We start from the raw sequence: 16361 nt of genomic DNA on the forward strand, positions 1-16361 counted from the left end.
ACCTAAAGGAGGACAAGGCCAAGCCGGTGAGAGATGAGTATGAGTACGTGTCTGACGAAGGAGAGTTGAAGATCGATGAGTTCCCCATCAGGAGGAAAAAAAGAGACTTATCCTGTAAGTTTTCTGTTTGATCGTAAATATTACCGTCAGGTAAAATGCCCCACAATGGGCAGCTCAGTGGCTCCAAATACTGCGAATGTTGGCAATGTTTTACCTGAATGCCCTGGAGCATTACTTCAGGACTTGGTGACACACTACCCTCTATTGTTTACCACTTATTCCTTTGTTAATCTAGTCCTAGAGAATTTCTACTTTCTGTTTGAAAGTCAATACTTCCTTCAGGTAGAACTTACTACGATTGGGCAGCTAAAATGCGCCAAGTTATGCTAATTTATATATTGGTAAAAGATTATATCACACCACTACATATTTCAGCCAAGCAAAGCTTTTTCACAGTTTCTAGCTTTGCATAACATACTTTTTCCGCATTTTGTTACTTTACAGCCTTATTTTAAAAACAATTCCTCAGCAATCTACACACAATACCCCATAATGACAAAGCGAAAACAGAAATACCTTATTTATGTAAATATTCAGACCTTTTGCTATGAGACTCAAAATTGAGCTGAGGTGCCTCCTGTTTCCATTGATCCTCCTTCACACAGCAAAGACAATGCAGGAGTGGCTTCGGGACAAGTCTCTAAATGTCCTTGAGTGGCCCAGCCAGAGCCCAGACTTGAACCCAATCGAACATCTCTGGAGAGACTTGAAAATAACTGTGGAGCGACGATCCCCATGCAACCTGACAGAGCTTGAGAGGATCTGCAGAGAAGAATGGGAGAATCTCCCCAAATACAGGTGTGCCAAGCTTGTAGCGTCATACCCATGAAGACTCGAGGCTGTAATCGCTGCCAAAGGTGCTTCAACAAAGTACTGAGTAAAGGGTCTGAATACTTATGTAAATTAGATATTTCAGTTCTCATTTAAATTAGAAAACAGTTTAATCCATTTCAGAATAAGGCTGTAACGTAACAAAATGTGGAAAAAGTCAAGGGGTCTGAATACTTTCCAAAGGCACCGTTTTTATTTCTTTGTCACAATACAGTAAATCTATTAAAGTTCACCTTAGGTTTATTGAGATTGTGATAGAGTAGTCCTGTCTTCTGATTGGCTAGTTGTTGATTGATGGTCTTTTCTGATTGGCAAGTTGTTGATTTGACTCTCTCTTGTGATTGGCTAGTTGTTGATTGATTCTCTCTTCTCTCCCTGCCAGTCCTGTCAAACATCAGAGAAGCAATCCAGCCGTCCAAGAAGCCAAAGCTCCTCCCCTCTGACGTCAAGGTATGTAAACTCCTCCCCCAGGGTATGACCAATAACGTCCTTCTATACTCAAAGTAAATACCAGTAATATCCTGCTATTAGAATGTCTAACTTCCTGTTCACTCAGACCCTTTTCACACTAAATCAAATCAAATCAAATTATATTGGTAACATATTTAGCAGATGTTATTGCAGGTGTAGCGAAATGCTTGTTTTCCTAGCGCCGACAGTGCAGTAGTATCTAACAATTCACAACAATACACACATCTAAAAGTAAAATAATGGAATTAAGAAATATATACATTTTAGGACGAGCGATGTCGGAGTGGCGTTGAATAGAATACAGTATATGCTGTACATATGAATTGAGTAAAGCAGAATGTAAACATTATTAAAGTGACCAGTGTTCCATTATTAAAGTCACCAGTAATTCCGTGTATATGTATATGGGGCAGCAGCCTCTAAGGTGCAGGGTTGAGTAACTGGGTGGAAGCCGGCTAGTGCTGTTTAACAGTCTGATGGCCTTGAGATAGAAGCTGTTTTTCAGTCTCTCGGTCCCTGCTTTGATGCACCTGTACTGACCTCGCCTTCTGGATGATAGTGGGGTGAACAGGCTGACAGGATGCTCTCAATTGTGCATCTGTAAACGTTTATGAGGGTTTTAGGGGTCAAGCCACATTTTTTGAGCCTCCTGAGGTTGAAGAGGCGTCATTGTGCCTTTTTCACCACACTGTCCATTTCAGTTTGTCAGTGATGTGTACGACCAGGAATTTGAAGCTTTCCACCCTCTCCACTGCGGTCCCGTCGATGTGGATAGGGGGCTGCTACCTCTGCTGTTTCCTGAAGTCCACGATCATCTCCTTTGTTTTGTTGATGTTGAGTGAGAGATTGTTTTCCTGGCACCACACTCCCAGAGCCCTCACCTCCTCCCTGTAGGCTGTCTCATCATCGGTGGTAATCAAGCCCACTACTGTTGTGTCGTCTGCAAACTTGATGATTGATTTGGAGGCATGCATGGCCATGCAGTTATGGGTGAATAGGAGTACAGATGGGGGCTGAGCACGCACCCTTGCGGGGCCCCAGTGTTGAGGATCAGTGAAGTGGAGGTGTTGTTTCCTACCTTCACCACCTGGGGGCGGCCCGTCAGGAGGTCCAGGACCCAGTTGCACAGGGAGGGGCAGAGACCCAGGGCCCCGAGCTTAATGATGAGCTTGGAGGGTACTATGGTGTTGAAGGCTGAGCTGTAGTCAATGAACAGCATTCTTACATAGGTATTCCTCTTGTCCAGATGGGATAGGACAGTGTGTAGTGTGATGGCGATTACATCGTCTGTGGATTGATTTGGGCGGAATGCAAATTGAAGTAGGTCTAGGATGTAAGGTAGAGGTGATATGATCCTTGACTAGTCTCTGAAAGTACTTCATGATGACAGAAGTGAGTGCTACGGGTCATTTAGTTCAGTTACCTTTGCTTTCTTGTGTACAGGAACAATGGTGGACATCTTTAAGCAAGTGGGGACAGCAGACAGGGATAGGGAGAGATTGAATATGTCTCTAAACACACCAGCCAGCTGGTCTGCACATGCTCTGAGGACGCGGCTAGGCATGCCGTCTGGGCCGGCAGCCTTGCGAGGGTTAAAATGCTTAAATGTCTTACTCATGTCGGCCACAGAGAAGGAGAGCCCACAGTCCTTGGGAGCGGGCCGCATCTGTGGCACTGTGTTATCCTCAAAACGGGCGAAGACCTCGGTGTCCTCAATGTAGCTGGTTTTCCCTTTGTCCGTGATAGTCTGTAGACACTGCCACATACATCTCGTGTCTGAGCCGTTGAATTGCGACTCCACTTCGTCTCTGTACTGACATTTTGCCTGATTGATTGCCTTACAGAAGGAATAACTACACTGTTTGTATTCAACCGTATTACCAGTCACCTTGCCATGGTTAAATGCAGTGGTTCGCGCTTCCAGTTTTGCACGAATGCTGCCGTCTATCCTCGGTTTCTGGTTTGAGTAGGTTTTAATAATCACAGTGGGAACAACATCCCCTAAACACTTCCTGATGAACTCAGTCTTCGTCTCCAAGGCTACCCGTAACATATCCCAGTCCACGTGATCAAAACAATCTTGAAGCATAGATTCCGATTGGTCAGACCAGCGTTGAATAGACCTTAGCATGGGTACTTCCTGTTTGAGTTTCTGCCTATAGGAAGGGAGGAGCAAAATGGAGTCGTGATCTGATTTGCCGAAGGGAGGGCGGGGGAGGGCCTTGTTGGCATCCCGGAAGGGGGAGTAGCAGTGGACGAGTGTTTTTCCAGCACGAGTACTACAGTCAATGTGTTGATAGAACTTTTGGTGTTTTCCTCAAATTGGCTTTGTTAAAATCCCCAGCAACAATTAATGCCGCCTCCACACCCACACAAATTAATTTTTATATTCAAATGTCTAGAGTTTGAACCCCTGCTGTCTCTGGATCCATACCCACCCCGCCCGGCCGTCTACAGTTGAAGTCGGAAGTTTATTACACTTAGGTTGGAGTCATTAACATTTTACATTTACATTTTAGTCATTTAGCAGATGCTCTTATCCAGAGCGACTTACAGTAATGAAGACATACATTTCATTTCATGCATTTTTTAGTACTGGTCCCCCGTGGGAATCAAACCCACAACCCTGGCGTTGCAAACACCATGCTCTACCAACTGAGCCACAGGAAAGACTTTTTCAAACTTTTTCAACCTCTCCACAAATTTATTTTTAACAAACTATAGTTTTGGCAAGTCGGTTAGGACATCTACTTTGTGCATGACACAAGTAATTTTCCCAACAATTGTTTACAGACAGATTATTTCACTTATAATTCACTGTATCACAATTCCAGTGGGTCAGAAGTTTACATACACTAAGTTGACTGACCCACTGGGAATGTGATGAAAGAAATAAAAGTTGAAATAAATCAAATAAATCTACTATTATTCTGACATTTCACATTCTTAAAGTAAAGTGGTAATCCTAACTGACAGTGAATTTTTTCCCTCAAACAGGGAATTTTTACGAGGATTAAACGTCAGCAATTGTGAAAAACTGAGTTTAAATGTATTTGGCTAAGGTGTATGTAAACTTCCGACTTCAACTGTATGTTTTCCAGTTTGCACAAGTCCAGTGTAGTTCCTTGATGTGGTATCGGCTTGAGTAGGAATATACACGGCTGTGACTATAACCAAAGATGATTCTCTTGGCAGGTAATACGGTCGACATTTGATTGTGAGGTATTCTAGGTCATGTGAACAGAAGGACTTGAGTTTCTGTATGTTGTCACAATCACACCATGAGTAGTTAATCATGAAACATACACAACCGCCTTTCTTCTCTCTGGAGAGTTCTTTATTCCTGTCTGCGTGATGTACTGAGAAACTCGCTGGTTGTATGGACGGGGAAAGTATATCCGGAGAGAGCCATGTCTCCGTGAAACAGAGTATGTTACAGTCCCTGGTGTCTCTCTGGAAGGAGATCCTCGCCCTGAGCTCGTCTACTTTATTGTCCAGAGACTGAACATTAGTGAGTAATATACTCGGAAGCGGTGGATGGTGTGAACGCCTCCTGAGTCAGACTAGAAGTCCACTCCGAATACCTCTTCTTTGCCAGCAGCATCTTGAAGCAGCCTCTGGGATAAGTTAAATTGACCTTAGGGGGTACGAACAAATGATCCTATTCGGAATGTCGTATTCCTGCTCGTAATGCTGGTGAGTTTCCGTCGCTCTGAAATCCAAAAGTTATTTCCGGCTGTATGTAATATCACAAAAAACGTGGGCTAATAATGTAAGAAATAGCAAACAAAAAAAAAAAAATATTGCAAAATTTCTTAGGAGCTAGAAGCAGAGCTGCCATGTCTGTCGGCGCCGTCTACCACCACTGAGCCAAGCAGAGCTGTACTTCCCTGTGGCTCAGTTGGTAGAGCATGGTGTGTGCAACGCCAGGGTTGTGGGTTCGATTCCCACGGGGGGCTGTCCAAAAAAATCATAATTACGTATGAAATGTATGTATTCACTACTGTAAATCGCTCTGGATGACTAAAATGTAAAAAAAAAATACAAATAAAAAGTAAAATGTACTTGACTGGACTGGTTACACATCCACCATAGTGTCTGGAACTGTGCTGGAAGAGACAATGTGAAAGGAACATATCTGAGCCAGCACAGTACGGTTCAGTTCAGGATGGTGTTAATATCAGGTTCATAGTGTTAATATCAGGTTCGTAGTGTTAATATCAGGTTCGTAGTGTTAATATCAGGTTCGTAGTGTTAATATCAGGTTCATAGTGTTAATATCAGGTTCGTAGTGTTAACATCAGGTTCATAGTGTTATCAGGTTAATATCAGGTTCATAGTGTTAATATCAGGTTCATAGTGTTAATATCAGGTTCGTAGTGTTAACATCAGGTTCGTAGTGTTAATATCAGGTTCATAGTGTTAATATCAGGTTCATAGTGTTAATATCAGGTTCGTAGTGTTAACATCAGGTTCATAGTGTTATCAGGTTAATATCAGGTTCGTAGTGTTATCAGGTTAATATCAGGTTCATAGTGTTAATATCAGGTTCATAGTGTTAACATCAGGTTAATATCAGGTTCATAGTGTTAACATCAGGTTCGTAGTGTTAATATCAGGTTCATAGTGTTAACATCAGGTTCGTAGTGTTAATATCAGGTTCGTAGTGTTAATATCAGGTTCATAGTGTTAATATCAGGTTCGTAGTGTTAACATCAGGTTCATAGTGTTATCAGGTTAATATCAGGTTCATAGTGTTAATATCAGGTTCATAGTGTTAATATCAGGTTCATAGTGTTAACATCAGGTTCGTAGTGTTAATATCAGGTTCATAGTGTTAACATCAGGTTCATAGTGTTAATATCAGGTTCATAGTGTTAATATCAGGTTCGTAGTGTTAATATCAGGTTCATAGTGTTAATATCAGGTTCATAGTGTTAATATCAGGTTCATAGTGTTATCAGGTTAATATCAGGTTCATAGTGTTAATATCAGGTTCGTAGTGTTAACAGGTTCATAGTGTTAATATCAGGTTCATAGTGTTAATATCAGGTTCGTAGTGTTAATATCAGGTTCGTAGTGTTAATATCAGGTTCGTAGTGTTAATATCAGGTTCATAGTGTTAATATCAGGTTCATAGTGTTATCAGGTTAATATCAGGTTCATAGTGTTAATATCAGGTTCATAGTGTTAACATCAGGTTCGTAGTGTTAATATCAGGTTCATAGTGTTAACATCAGGTTCATAGTGTTAATATCAGGTTCATAGTGTTAATATCAGGTTCGTAGTGTTAATATCAGGTTCATAGTGTTAATATCAGGTTCATAGTGTTAATATCAGGTTCATAGTGTTATCAGGTTAATATCAGGTTCATAGTGTTAATATCAGGTTCGTAGTGTTAACAGGTTCATAGTGTTAATATCAGGTTCATAGTGTTAATATCAGGTTCGTAGTGTTAATATCAGGTTCGTAGTGTTAATATCAGGTTCGTAGTGTTAATATCAGGTTCATAGTGTTAATATCAGGTTCATAGTGTTATCCGGTTAATATCAGGTTCATAGTGTTAATATCAGGTTCGTAGTGTTAATATCAGGTTCGTAGTGTTAATATCAGGTTCGTAGTGTTAATATCAGGTTCATAGTGTTAATATCAGGTTCATAGTGTTAATATCAGGTTCGTAGTGTTAACATCAGGTTCATAGTGTTATCAGGTTAATATCAGGTTCATAGTGTTAATATCAGGTTCATAGTGTTAACATCAGGTTCGTAGTGTTAATATCAGGTTCATAGTGTTAACATCAGGTTCATAGTGTTAATATCAGGTTCATAGTGTTAATATCAGGTTCGTAGTGTTAATATCAGGTTCGTAGTGTTAATATCAGGTTCATAGTGTTAATATCAGGTTCATAGTGTTATCAGGTTAATATCAGGTTCATAGTGTTAATATCAGGTTCGTAGTGTTAACAGGTTCATAGTGTTAATATCAGGTTCATAGTGTTAATATCAGGTTCATAGTGTTAATATCAGGTTCATAGTGTTAATATCAGGTTCGTAGTGTTAATATCAGGTTCGTAGTGTTATCAGGTTCATAGTGTTATCAGGTTAATATCAGGTTCATAGTGTTAATATCAGGTTCATAGTGATAATATCAGGTTCGTAGTGTTATCAGGTTAATATCAGGTTCATAGTGTTAATATCAGGTTCGTAGTGTTAACATCAGGTTCATAGTGTTATCAGGTTAATATCAGGTTCATAGTGTTAATATCAGGTTCATAGTGTTAATATCAGGTTCGTAGTGTTAATATCAGGTTCGTAGTGTTAATATCAGGTTCATAGTGTTAATATCAGGTTCATAGTGTTAATATCAGGTTCGTAGTGTTAACATCAGGTTCATAGTGTTATCAGGTTAATATCAGGTTCGTAGTGTTATCAGGTTAATATCAGGTTCATAGTGTTAATATCAGGTTCATAGTGTTAATATCAGGTTCATAGTGTTAATATCAGGTTCATAGTGTTAATATCAGGTTCGTAGTGTTAATATCAGGTTCGTAGTGTTAATATCAGGTTCATAGTGTTAATATCAGGTTCATAGTGTTATCAGGTTAATATCAGGTTCATAGTGTTAATATCAGGTTCGTAGTGTTAACAGGTTCATAGTGTTAATATCAGGTTCATAGTGTTAATATCAGGTTCATAGTGTTAATATCAGGTTCATAGTGTTAATATCAGGTTCGTAGTGTTAATATCAGGTTCGTAGTGTTATCAGGTTCATAGTGTTATCAGGTTAATATCAGGTTCATAGTGTTAATATCAGGTTCATAGTGATAATATCAGGTTCGTAGTGTTATCAGGTTAATATCAGGTTCATAGTGTTAATATCAGGTTCGTAGTGTTAATATCAGGTTCGTAGTGTTAATATCAGGTTCGTAGTGTTAATATCAGGTTCATAGTGTTAATATCAGGTTCATAGTGTTAATATCAGGTTCGTAGTGTTAACATCAGGTTCATAGTGTTATCAGGTTAATATCAGGTTCGTAGTGTTATCAGGTTAATATCAGGTTCATAGTGTTAATATCAGGTTCATAGTGTTAATATCAGGTTCATAGTGTTAACATCAGGTTAATATCAGGTTCATAGTGTTAACATCAGGTTCGTAGTGTTAATATCAGGTTCGTAGTGTTAACATCAGGTTCATAGTGTTAATATCAGGTTCATAGTGTTAATATCAGGTTCGTAGTGTTATCAGGTTAATATCAGGTTCATAGTGTTAATATCAGGTTCATAGTGTTAATATCAGGTTCATAGTGTTAACATCAGGTTCGTAGTGTTAATATCAGGTTCGTAGTGTTAATATCAGGTTCATAGTGTTAATATCAGGTTCGTAGTGTTAACATCAGGTTCATAGTGTTATCAGGTTAATATCAGGTTCATAGTGTTAACATCAGGTTCGTAGTGTTAATATCAGGTTCATAGTGTTAACATCAGGTTCATAGTGTTAACATCAGGTTCATAGTGTTAATATCAGGTTCGTAGTGTTAATATCAGGTTCATAGTGTTAATATCAGGTTCATAGTGTTAATATCAGGTTCATAGTGTTATCAGGTTAATATCAGGTTCATAGTGTTAATATCAGGTTCGTAGTGTTAACAGGCTCATAGTGTTAATATCAGGTTCATAGTGTTAATATCAGGTTCGTAGTGTTAATATCAGGTTCGTAGTGTTAATATCAGGTTCATAGTGTTAATATCAGGTTCATAGTGTTAACATCAGGTTCGTAGTGTTAATATCAGGTTCGTAGTGTTAACATCAGGTTCATAGTGTTAACATCAGGTTCATAGTGTTAACATCAGGTTCATAGTGTTAATATCAGGTTCGTAGTGTTAATATCAGGTTCGTAGTGTTAATATCAGGTTCATAGTGTTAATATCAGGTTCGTAGTGTTATCAGGTTAATATCAGGTTCATAGTGTTAATATCAGGTTCATAGTGTTAATATCAGGTTCATAGTGTTAACATCAGGTTAATATCAGGTTCATAGTGTTAACATCAGGTTCGTAGTGTTAATATCAGGTTCGTAGTGTTAACATCAGGTTCATAGTGTTAATATCAGGTTCATAGTGTTAATATCAGGTTCGTAGTGTTATCAGGTTAATAGTGTTAATATCAGGTTCATAGTGTTAATATCAGGTTCATAGTGTTAACATCAGGTTCGTAGTGTTAATATCAGGTTCGTAGTGTTAATATCAGGTTCATAGTGTTAATATCAGGTTCGTAGTGTTAACATCAGGTTCATAGTGTTATCAGGTTAATATCAGGTTCATAGTGTTAATATCAGGTTCATAGTGTTAATATCAGGTTCATAGTGTTAACATCAGGTTCGTAGTGTTAATATCAGGTTCATAGTGTTAACATCAGGTTCATAGTGTTAATATCAGGTTCATAGTGTTAATATCAGGTTCGTAGTGTTAATATCAGGTTCATAGTGTTAATATCAGGTTCATAGTGTTAATATCAGGTTCGTAGTGTTAACAGGTTCATAGTGTTAATATCAGGTTCGTAGTGTTAATATCAGGTTCGTAGTGTTAATATCAGGTTCGTAGTGTTAATATCAGGTTCATAGTGTTAATATCAGGTTCATAGTGTTAATATCAGGTTCGTGGTGTTAACATCAGGTTCATAGTGTTAACATCAGGTTCATAGTGTTAATATCAGGTTCGTAGTGTTAATATCAGGTTCATAGTGTTAATATCAGGTTCATAGTGTTAATATCAGGTTCGTAGTGTTATCAGGTTAATATCAGGTTCATAGTGTTAATATCAGGTTCATAGTGTTAATATCAGGTTCATAGTGTTAACATCAGGTTAATATCAGGTTCATAGTGTTAACATCAGGTTCGTAGTGTTAATATCAGGTTCGTAGTGTTAACATCAGGTTCATAGTGTTAATATCAGGTTCATAGTGTTAATATCAGGTTCGTAGTGTTATCAGGTTAATATCAGGTTCATAGTGTTAATATCAGGTTCATAGTGTTAATATCAGGTTCATAGTGTTAACATCAGGTTCGTAGTGTTAATATCAGGTTCGTAGTGTTAACATCAGGTTCGTAGTGTTAATATCAGGTTCGTAGTGTTAACATCAGGTTCGTAGTGTTAACATCAGGTTCATAGTGTTAACATCAGGTTCATAGTGTTAATATCAGGTTCATAGTGTTAATATCAGGTTCATAGTGTTAATATCAGGTTCATAGTGTTAATATCAGGTTCATAGTGTTATCAGATTAATATCAGGTTCATAGTGTTAATATCAGGTTCGTAGTGTTAACAGGTTCATAGTGTTAATATCAGGTTCATAGTGTTATCAGGTTAATATCAGGTTCGTAGTGTTAATATCAGGTTCATAGTGTTATCAGGTTAATATCAGGTTCGTAGTGTTAATATCAGGTTCATATTGTTAACATCAGGTTCATAGTGTTATCAGGTTAATATCAGGTTCATAGTGTTAACATCAGGTTCATAGTGTTAATATCAGGTTCATAGTGTTAACATCAGGTTCATAGTGTTATCAGGTTAATATCAGGTTCATAGTGTTAACATCAGGTTCATAGTGTTAATATCAGGTTCGTAGTGGTAATATCAGGTTCATAGTGTTAATATCAGGTTCATAGTGTTAACATCAGGTTCATAGTGTTAATATCAGGTTCATAGTGTTAATATCAGGTTCGTAGTGTTAATATCAGGTTCATAGTGTTAATATCAGGTTCATAGTGTTAATATCAGGTTCGTAGTGTTAATATCAGGTTCATAGTGTTAATATCAGGTTCATAGTGTTATCAGGTTAATATCAGGTTCATAGTGTTAACATCAGGTTCATAGTGTTATCAGGTTAATGTCTATAGAGATTCCCTAACCTCCAGAAGGACTCTGATATCTACAGTTCTTCGTCCATGAAGACAACGGCCCAATGACTGCTTCTAAGATCCCAACAGTCAGAGGAAAACATTCTGGAATATTCTCTCAGTCCATGTGGTCGTTAATGAATTCCGTGTGATCCTCTATGTTGCAATAGAAATCACATGTGTGTGAGTGAAGCGTGTGTGAATCAAAGGCAGCGCTGTGCGCCGCAGCACACATTGAGAGAGGGAGAGAGAGAGAAAGAGAGCAGAGTTCCTCTCCCACCCAGATGCAGAGGCCTCTTTGGCCCCCCTGCTCCATGGCTTCCCTCCACCACAGTACAGTACCCCTTGGATTTAAAAAATGACAAGGCACGGAAAGAGTGCAAAGAGAAGCTCCTCGTGGACAGTCTAGACACACTTTCCTGACAGCTACAAATATGGCAGCGTAATCAACTTAATCTTCCACACAGACCATCCCTGGGCACACAGCTATAAGAGCACACTACCCCTGTATTGGCGGAGGGCGGGAAACCGGAATAAAACAAGGACCCTGAGACTGAGACGCCCTCTAACAGAGGACCACACAGCCCAGCTAACGGAGGACCACACAGCCCAGCTAACAGAGGACCACACAGCCCAGCTAACAGAGGACCACACAGCCCAGCTAACAGAGGAACACACAGCCCAGCTAACAGAGGACCACACAGCCCAGCTAACAGAGGACCACACAGCCCAGCTAACAGAGGACCACACCGCCCAGCTAACAGAGGACCACACAGCCCAGCTAACAGAGGACCACACAGCCCAGCTAACAGAGGACCACACAGCCCAGATAACAGAGGACCACGCAGCCCAGCTAACGGAGGACCACGCAGCCCAGCTAACGGAGGACCACGCAGCCCAGCTAACGGAGGAACACGCAGCCCAGCTAACGGAGGAACACGCAGCCCAGCTAACGGAGGACCACACAGCCCAGCTAACAGAGGACCACACAGCCCAGCTAACAGAGGACCACACAGCCCAGCTAACAGAGGACCACACAGCCCAGCTAACAGAGGACCACACAGCCCAGCTAACGGAGGACCACACAGCCCAGCTAACGGAGGACCACACAGCCCAGCTAACGGAGGACCACACAGCCCAGCTAACGGAGGACCACACAGCCCAGCTAACAGAGGACCGAACAGCCCAGCTAACAGAGGACCGAACAGCCCAGCTAACAGAGGACCACACAGCCCAGCTAACAGAGGACCACACAGCCCAGCTAACAGAGGACCACACAGCCCTGCTAACAGAGGACCACACAGCCCAGCTAACAGAGGACCACACAGCCCAGCTAACAGAGGACCACACAGCCCAGCTAACAGAGGAACACACAGCCCAGCTAACAGAGGACCACACAGCCCAGCTAACAGAGGACCACACAGCCCAGCTAACAGAGGACCACACAGCCCAGCTAACAGAGGAACACACAGCCCAGCTAACAGAGGACCACACAGCCCAGCTAACAGAGGACCACACAGCCCAGCTAACAGAGGACCACACAGCCCAGCTAACAGCACTGAATGAGGAGGGAACCCTTCCCCAGATCTGGGCCTCAACACAATCCTGTCTCGGAGCTCTACAGGCAATTCCTTCAACCTCATGACTTGGTTTTTGCTCTGACATGTTCTGTTAACTGTGGGACCTTTATATAGACAGGTGTGTGCCTTTCCAAATCATGTCCAACCAATTGAATTTACCACAGGTGGACTCCAATCAAGTTGTAGAAACATCTCAAGGATGATCAATGGAAACAGGATGCACCAGAGCTCAATTTAAAGTCTCATAGTAAAGGGTCTGAATACTTATGGAAATAAGGTATTTCTGTTTAAAAAATTAAAAATATTACATTTCAAAAAACCTCTTTTTGCTTTGTCATTATGGGGTATTGTGATGTCATTATGGGGTATTGTGATGTCATTATGGGGTATTGTGACATCATTATAGGGTATTGTGATGTCATTATGGGGTATTGTGATGTCATTATGGGGTATTGTGTGTAGATTAATGAAGAATGTTTTAGTTAATCCATTTTAGATTAAGGCTGTAAAGTAACAAAATGTGGAAATAGTCAAGGTGTCTGAATATTTTCCGAATGCACTGTATATAAACGAATTGGCTAGGACACTAGAACACTCTGCAGCACCCGACCTCACCCTACCAGAATTCATCTGAAGTCAAATGTCTGTTTGCTGATGATCTGGTGCTTCTGTCCCCAACCAAGGAGGGCCTACAGCAGCACCTAGATCTTCTGCACAGATTCTGCCAGACCTGGTCTCTGACAGACCTGGGCCCTGACAGACCTGGGCCCTGACAGACCCGGGCCCTGACAGACCTGGGCCCTGTCAGACCTGGGCCATGACAGTAAATCTCAGTAAGACAAAAATAATGGTATTCCAAAAAAGGTCCAGACGCCAGGACCACAAATACAAATTCCATCTAGACACCGTTGCCCTAGAGCACACAGAAAACTATACATACCTTGGCCTAAACATCAGCGCTACAGGTAACTTCCACAAAGCTGTGAACCAACTGAGAAACAAGGCAAGAAGGGCCTTCTACCTCCATCAAAAGGAACATAACATTTCAAATACATATTAGGATCTGGCTAAAAATACTTGAATCAGTTACAGAAGCCATTGCCCTTTGTGGTTGAGGTCTGGGGTCCGCTCACCAACCATTTGAAAGGAAACACTTTAAAGTTTGTGGAATTAATGTATGAGAATATAACACATTAGATGTGGTAAAATATCATACAAACAGCAGTGTGTGTAAAGTTTCAGACTGATCCAGTGAAGAATTATTTTACTACACAATATTCTGTATCAAGTCTGCCTCGAGTTTGCTCACATGAGCCGAATTGTCAATTGATACATTTTCAAATACATAACTATAGAGAGCATACAAACATGCTATGGTAATACAACATTTTAGTTTACACACTCCCAGGAATGTCATGCATGATGGATCATTAGCTGATACACTACTTTTCACACATCTAGATGGCCGGGTGGGATGGATGTGGAGACAGACACACCAGTGGTTCAAACTGGAGACCCCAGTGACACAGATCCACAAATAATACAACAAACAAACCCAATTGTGATAAAGTCCCATATCTACTGGGTGAAATACCACAGTGTGACATCACAGCAGCAAGATGTGTGACCTGTTGCCCCAAGAAAAGGTCAACCAGTGAAGAACTTTAACTATTTCCACATCGTATGAGACTTGAAATGTAGAGAGAGAGAGAGAGAGAGAGAGAGAGAGAGAGAGAGAGAGAGAGAGAGAGAGAGATGTGAGAGATGGGTTAGGGGAGGACAGAATGATGACCTAGATCCAGCCCTGTTACGGGCCTCCAGGATCAGTAGTACTGGGTGTGTTGAAGTAGTGGAGGACAGAGAGAGACCTAGATCCAGCCCTGTTACGGGCCTCCAGGATCAGTAGTACTGGGTGTGTTGAAGTAGTGGAGGACAGAGAGAGACCTAGATCCAGCCCTGTTACGGGCCTCCAGGATCAGTAGTACTGGGTGTGTTGAAGTAGGGGAGGACAGAGAGAGAGACCTAGATCCAGCCCTGTTACAGGCCTCCAGGATCAGTAGTACTGGGTGTGTTGAAGTAGGGGAGGACAGAGAGAGACCTAGATCCAGCCCTGTTACGGGCCTCCAGGATCAGTAGTACTGGGTGTGTTGAAGTAGTGGAGGACAGAGAGAGACCTAGATCCAGCCCTGTTACGGGCCTCCAGGATCAGTAGTACTGGGTGTGTTGAAGTAGTGGAGGACAGAGAGAGACCTAGATCCAGCCCTGTTACGGGCCTCCAGGATCAGTAGTACTGGGTGTGTTGAAGTAGTGGAGGACAGAGAGAGACCTAGATCCAGCCCTGTTACGGGCCTCCAGGATCAGTAGTACTGGGTGTGTTGAAGTAGGGGAGGACAGAGAGAGAGACCTAGATCCAGCCCTGTTACAGGCCTCCAGGATCAGTAGTACTGGGTGTGTTGAAGTAGGGGGAGGACAGAGAGAGACCTAGATCCAGCCCTGTTACGGGCCTCCAGGATCAGTAGTACTGGGTGTGTTGAAGTAGTGGAGGACAGAGAGAGACCTAGATCCAGCCCTGTTACGGGCCTCCAGGATCAGTAGTACTGGGTGTGTTGAAGTAGGGGAGGACAGAGAGAGACCTAGATCCAGCCCTGTTACGGGCCTCCAGGATCAGTAGTACTGGGTGTGTTGAAGTAGTGGAGGACAGAGAGAGACCTAGATCCAGCCCTGTTACGGGCCTCCAGGATCAGTAGTACTGGGTGTGTTGAAGTAGTGGAGGACAGAGAGAGACCTAGATCCAGCCCTGTTACGGGCCTCCAGGATCAGTAGTACTGGGTGTGTTGAAGTAGGGGAGGACAGAGAGAGACCTAGATCCAGCCCTGTTACGGGCCTCCAGGATCAGTAGTACTGGGTGTGTTGAAGTAGGGGAGGACAGAGAGAGACCTAGATCCAGCCCTGTTACGGGCCTCCAGGATCAGTAGTACTGGGTGTGTTGAAGTAGGGGAGGACAGAGAGAGACCTAGATCCAGCCCTGTTACGGGCCTCCAGGATCAGTAGTACTGGGTGTGTTGAAGTAGGGGAGGACAGAGAGAGACCTAGATCCAGCCCTGTTACGGGCCTCCAGGATCAGTAGTACTGGGTGTGTTGAAGTAGGGGAGGACAGAGAGAGACCTAGATCCAGCCCTGTTACAGGCCTCCAGGATCAGTAGTACTGGGTGTGTTGAAGTAGGGGAGGACAGAGAGAGACCTAGATCCAGCCCTGTTACGGGCCTCCAGGATCAGTAGTACTGGGTGTGTTGAAGTAGGGGAGGACAGAGAGAGACCTAGATCCAGCCCTGTTACGGGCCTCCAGGATCAGTAGTACTGGGTGTGTTGAAGTAGTGGAGGACAGAGAGAGACCTAGATCCAGCCCTGTTACGGGCCTCCAGGATCAGTAGTACTGGGTGTGTTGAAGTAGGGGAGGACAGAGAGAGACCTAGATCCAGCCCTGTTACGGGCCTCCAGGATCAGTAGTACTGGGTGTGTTGAAGTA

General features: G+C 42.0%; 1 protein-coding gene across 1 annotated transcript in view; it reads left to right on the plus strand.

The window, feature by feature from the left end:
* Nucleotides 1-16361, plus strand: part of phf2 (PHD finger protein 2) — a 208180-nt gene that overhangs the window by 154033 nt on the left and 37786 nt on the right. Inside the window, exons 15-16 of the mRNA XM_045692003.1 lie at nt 1-114; nt 1274-1341. The exon at nt 1-114 is cut by the window's left edge and continues 50 nt beyond it. Of these exons, the coding sequence (XP_045547959.1) occupies nt 1-114; nt 1274-1341 (182 nt within the window). The remainder of the gene's footprint in view (nt 115-1273; nt 1342-16361) is intronic.

The sequence above is a fragment of the Salmo salar genome, chromosome ssa12 (assembly GCF_905237065.1).
Source record: "Salmo salar chromosome ssa12, Ssal_v3.1, whole genome shotgun sequence".
Lineage (NCBI taxonomy): Eukaryota > Metazoa > Chordata > Actinopteri > Salmoniformes > Salmonidae > Salmo > Salmo salar.